This window comes from Coregonus clupeaformis, chromosome 15 (assembly GCF_020615455.1).
Source record: "Coregonus clupeaformis isolate EN_2021a chromosome 15, ASM2061545v1, whole genome shotgun sequence".
NCBI lineage: Eukaryota > Metazoa > Chordata > Actinopteri > Salmoniformes > Salmonidae > Coregonus > Coregonus clupeaformis.
In genome coordinates, this window is record NC_059206.1 from 4041703 (window position 1) to 4047567 (window position 5865).

At 40.6% G+C, this 5865-nt stretch overlaps 1 protein-coding gene across 1 annotated transcript in view; it reads right to left on the bottom strand.

Moving 5' to 3' along the window:
- ptges (prostaglandin E synthase) overlaps positions 1–5197 on the bottom strand; it is an 8953-nt gene extending 3756 nt beyond the window's left edge. Inside the window, exons 1-2 of the mRNA XM_041899399.2 lie at positions 4923–5197; positions 4694–4776 (exon numbers count right to left, since the gene is read on the bottom strand). Of these exons, the coding sequence (XP_041755333.1) occupies positions 4694–4776; positions 4923–5030 (191 nt within the window). The 5' untranslated portion in view covers positions 5031–5197. The remainder of the gene's footprint in view (positions 1–4693; positions 4777–4922) is intronic.
- Positions 5198–5865: the final 668 nt, after the last annotated feature.

Below are 5865 nucleotides of genomic sequence, written 5' to 3' on the forward strand. Positions count from 1 at the left end.
TTGTTTTACTGTGGATATAGATACTTTTGTACCTGTTTCCTCCAGCATCTTCAAAAGGTCCTTTGCTGTTGTTCTGGGATTGATGCTGTCTTTTGATTTTCCCATGATGTCAAGCAAAGAGGCACTGAGTTTGAAGGTATGCCTTGAAATACATCCACAGGTACACCTCCAATTGACTCAAATGATGTCAATTAGCCTATTAGAAGCTTCTAAAGCCATGAAATCATTTTCTGGAATTTACCAAGCTGTTTAAAGGCACAGTCAACTTAGTGCATGTAAACTTCTGACCCACTGGAATTGTGATACAGTGAATTATAAGTGAAATAATCTGTCTGTAAACAATTGTTGGAAAAATTACTTGTGTCATGCACAAAGTAGATGTCCTAACCGACTTGCCAAAACGATAGTTTCTTAAAAAGAAATTTGTGGAGTGGTTGACAAACGAGTTTTAATGACTCCAATTTAAGTGTATGTAAACTTTAGACTTCAACTGTACATACATATACACATACACATATACACATACACACACACACACACACACATACACACACATACACACACACACACACACACACACATACACACATACACACAAGTAGGTTGAGCGTGGAAACCCTCCATTACAAAAGTCTGGGAGTACCTGCTTATTCAGGTCTCTTTCTAAAAATGAATCACTTCCTCTCTTCTGACATTCACTCAAGAGAAAATTCCTCTCAGGGATTCCAGTCTCTGTCTCTAAATGGACCAATAGAATGTCACAATTTATGCATGGGCTTTTCCAGCAGCTATCTGAGTCAGTCGTAAAACCCAGACCATGGATTATCAATTATCCTTAAAAAGGGAAAAACAGTTGTAGTTACTCAATAGTATGAATTTTCTTCAGAAGCCATTCAGACATTCCAATTAAATCAGATTTGCAGTGTGTTATTCATCTTGCTTTGTTGAATTCAAGTACCACTCCAACCAATCAACATCAAGACATGGAAAACTCCCATGGTGTAATCTAAACAGAATAGACCCTTGAGTGTTTGATTATTTTGGCAGAGTTGTTAGGAGTTTAAGATTGATAGGAGTACAGACTGAGACCAGAGAGGGAAAGGCGAAGCAAGACGGTTTACTCAGCCCAAAATCTGTCCACGTTACAGTAAACAGATCAATAATTATACTAAGCTATATGGAATTGTTTTAAGAAGGTCATACCAAGGATCATTTAGCTATTTGATTTTTAATTTCAAGACCCCTTCAAGCATAAAAAGTAATAATATTAAAACATTATTTGATGAAGAAAAAAATGTGGGTCTTCCTGCTATTAGCCCATACAAACGCATTGAATAACAGATTCACTACATAGAACAACAGATAGTCCCCCAAAAATATCAAAAGGAAGTTTGTTCTGAAGTGTCTGTCCTATATCTGAGATATATAATAAAGATCAGGAAACATTGATTATATGTATTTAACCCCATATTTTTGCCATTAAAAAGTCTCCATACAGTGGGGGAAAAAAGTATTTAGTCAGCCACCAATTGTGCAAGTTCTCCCACTTAAAAGGATGAGAGAAGCCTGTAATTTTCATCATAGGTACACGTCAACTATGACAGACAAATTGAGAAAGAAAAAATCCATTGTAGGATTTTTTATGAATTTATTTGCAAATTATGGTGGAAAATAAGTCTTTGGTCACCTACAAACAAGCAAGATTTCTGGCTCTCACAGACCTGTAACTTCTTCTTTAAGAGGCTCCTCTGTCCTCCACTCGTTACCTGTATTAATGGCACCTGTTTGAACTTGTTATCAGTATAAAAGACACCTGTCCACAACCTCAAACAGTCACACTCCAAACTCCACTATGGCCAAGACCAAAGAGCTGTCAAAGGACACCAGAAACAAAATTGTAGACCTGCACCAGGCTGGGAAGACTGAATCTGCAATAGGTAAGCAGCTTGGTTTGAAGAAATCAACTGTGGGAGCAATTATTAGGAAATGGAAGACATACAAGACCACTGATAATCTCCCTCGATCTGGGGCTCCACGCAAGATCTCACCCCGTGGGGTCAAAATGATCACAAGAACGGTGAGCAAAAATCCCAGAACCACACGGGGGACCTAGTGAATGACCTGCAGAGAGCTGGGACCAAAGTAACAAAGCCTACCATCAGTAACACACTACGCCGCCAGGGACTCAAATCCTGCAGTGCCAGACGTGTCTCCCTGCTTAAGCCAGTACATGTCCAGGCCCGTCTGAAGTTTGCTAGAGTGCATTTGGATGATCCAGAAGAGGATTGGGGAGAATGTCATATGGTCAGATGAAACCAAAATAGAACTTTTTGGTAAAAACTCAACTCGTCGTGTTTGGAGGACAAAGAATGCTGAGTTACATCCAAAGAACACCATACCTACTGTGAAGCATGGGGGTGGAAACATCATGCTTTGGGGCTGTTTTTCTGCAAAGGGACCAGGACGACTGATCCATGTAAAGGAAAGAATGAATGGGGCCATGTATCGTGAGATTTTGAGTGAAAACCTCCTTCCATCAGCAAGGGCATTGAAGATGAAACGTGGCTGGGTCTTTCAGCATGACAATGATCCCAAACACACCGCCCGGGCAACGAAGGAGTGGCTTCGTAAGAAGACTGGCCTAGCCAGTCTCCAGATCTCAACCCCATAGAAAATCTTTGGAGGGAGTTGAAAGTCCGTGTTGCCCAGCGACAGCCCCAAAACATCACTGCTCTAGAGGAGATCTGCATGGAGGAATGGGCCAAAATACCAGCAACAGTGTGTGAAAACCTTGTGAAGACTTACAGAAAACGTTTGACCTGTGTCATTGCCAACAAAGGGTATATAACAAAGTATTGAGAAACTTTTGTTATTGACCAAATACTTATTTTCCACCATAATTTGCAAATAAATTCATTAAAAATCCTACAATGTGATTTTCTGGATTTTTTTTTCTCATTTTGTCTGTCATAGTTGACGTGTACCTATGATGAAAATTACAGGCCTCTTTCATCTTTTTAAGTGGGAGAATTTGCACAATTGGTGGCTGACTAAATACTTTTTTTCCCCACTGTATATACTGCCATTCATTTAGGGGACCTTCAGACAAGTCTTGTGAGGCCTGTGGGCATCTTGGAGCAAAACAACTGACATGTACAGTGTACATGTTCGTGAGAGTCTCACCTTTGCACAGAGTCACATTAGCGTGTATGTAGCCACAACGGTTCGGACGCTACAGACAGAAGTTGGCAGATCGGCTGTACTGACTTCAGACGAGTCTCCTGAGACTTGTGGAGGTCATAGAGCAAAATGGAGAACATCATTGAGAGTCTCATCTTTCCATAGAGGGGTCATAATAGTTTGAAGGCCAAACCGTTCAGATGCTACAGACGATTTTGTGAGAAGACCGATTTTTGGAATGTCTCATGGTCTGACAAGCAGCGCTCTAGCTCTGTCACCTTTCACCAAAATATGTATCTCTAGCTTAAACTGATGGATTTTTATGGGGATTTTTAAAAAATGCTAATTATATTTCCACGGGGGCGCGGAGATTGACCTTGCTATTCTTGGAGAATCTTAATTGGACCTAATTGTTACCAGTGAAGGAGCATTCCATTGTATTGTATTGCGCATCAGTGCATGAATGCCTGCTCAGCGCAACACATTTTACATCTTCAATGAGTCGGGTCAGAAAGGGCCTCATGTGAGGGGAAAAAATGAGGGGAAAGTTTTCAGTGTTCACTAGAAAAACAGATGTTTTTTCTGCTGTCCTGGATCATTTCCTATCTAGTTAAAACAACACAGACACTGAACCATATCCACAGCCCCAGGCTGGATAACAAACGTCTGTGAAAGAAAAATGAAAGTGCCACAAATGATCTCTAAAGATTTAAACCAGCTCAAGGTAAAATTCTCCATTTACATGTTTGGTTGTCATATGGAATGTGGGGTTGGTTGTCACTATCAACATTGCCACTGCCAGTATACAATAAATCCCAAGCTCTTTGTGGTTGTGGTCCTCTGTAGCTCAGCTGGTAGAGCACGGCGCTTGTAACGCCAAGGTAGTGGGTTCGATCCCCGGGACCACCCATACACAAAATAAATGTATGCACACATGACTGTAAGTCGCTTTGGATAAAAGCGTCTGCTAAATGACATATTATAAAGAGCTCCCTTCGTTGCCTCTCTCACACACACATATTTACTCAAAATGTCATGTTATTCTCAAGGCATAAAATGCAGCATTTTGTTAGGAATATCGTTCGATTAAAGCAAGGATATTGCTAAGACCCTGTTTTCTATATTGCTTCATTTCCTGTTAAAAAATGAATACCTTACTAGCAAACATTGTGACAACCAACCCAAAATGAATACCTTACTAGCAAACATTGTGACAACCAACCCCATACTGTGTGTGATATCTAACCCAGGATGGGGCTGGTTGTCACAAGTGGACAGAGTGTGTTTGATGGTTTATATGAGGATAAAAAGAGTCCACATTTCAACCCAAGGCCTTGTCTTTCTCATAATATTGACACAAGTATTGTAAGATACTGGTGCTGAGAAATACACACAAGAGTAAAAAGTGTGACAACCATCCCGGTCTCCACTACTGTTGAACTTTATATTGCTACCACAATGTCAATAGCCTAGGGCTACAAAATCATCTGATAACAGTAATCGCTCTTCTCACCTTCGGCACCGTTCTACATCCGGATCCTCTCTGTAGTATTGGACGCCGCCGTGTCTCTGCGCATCCTCTGGGTTCGCAAAACCCTTCCCACGAGAGAGAGAGATAATTTACAAATACCCTGACCAACGTTTATACAGCGCCGTACTTGATTTTTGTAACTACAATGTATTCAAATCATAGATCAAATACCGAACAAGCCTAATAAAAGCTTAACTGGGAGGTATCTTACCTTTTTACGCAGCCTGACTTGTCCAGTGATGATTGCTATGATGTACATCTTGATGACCAGGAGAACACTATAGAAAACAAAACAGGAAAAAACCTCGTTCTCCAACATGACTGTTTGGTGTGATCTTCCAATTCCCAAGTGAAGTACTGCTGTGGTATGCGGTTGGAGAGTTTCTCGTGCTCACACGAAGCCTAACTGGAAAGTATGGAGCGGGATGGAGCCCCAGGACTCAACACTTTCACTGACGCACGTTTTAGAGGGGCTGGTCTGGTGCCTCTGCCTCTCTCTCTCTCTCTCTCTCTCTCTAGCCTCGTTTATACACCTTGTGGGTTTTGTGATCTGATCAATGTCTCTCTCTCTCTCTCTCTCTCTCTAGCCTCGTTTATACACCTTGTGGGTTTTGTGATCTGATCAATGTGGCCAATCACTATCTGATCAAGGTTTGTTACATCTACACATTCTATTAAAATGTGTATCTTGCAATATTTAAGACAAATGTTGATGTCATAAGTCAATGCTCCTACCTGTCAATGATTTTAGAGGCCTGCATTATGATTTTTTAAATGGTTTGACCATCCAGATCTGTTTACACTTGATTGATATCCAGATATTAATGGGTCCCTGACTACCTCCGGAGGTGGTCAAGTGGATCATGCGTCTTTTAATTGTCGACACCTGTTTAAAAATGTGGGCATCAAGATCAGGACAAAGGACGCACGTTAGCACCAGCTATAAACGGAGCTCCTCTCTCTCTGTGTCATGTTATGACATAGCCAGGCAGACACAGGATATTGCTTATCACTGATTTAGAGGCACTAAAATACAAATACTACACTTATTATATAAATAAATCATTATTATTTTTGTATACCCTATTGTGTCTACTGTTCAGTAGACTTGTTTACCTGTGTAAGTAATAGATTAAAGATATATCACATGCCCT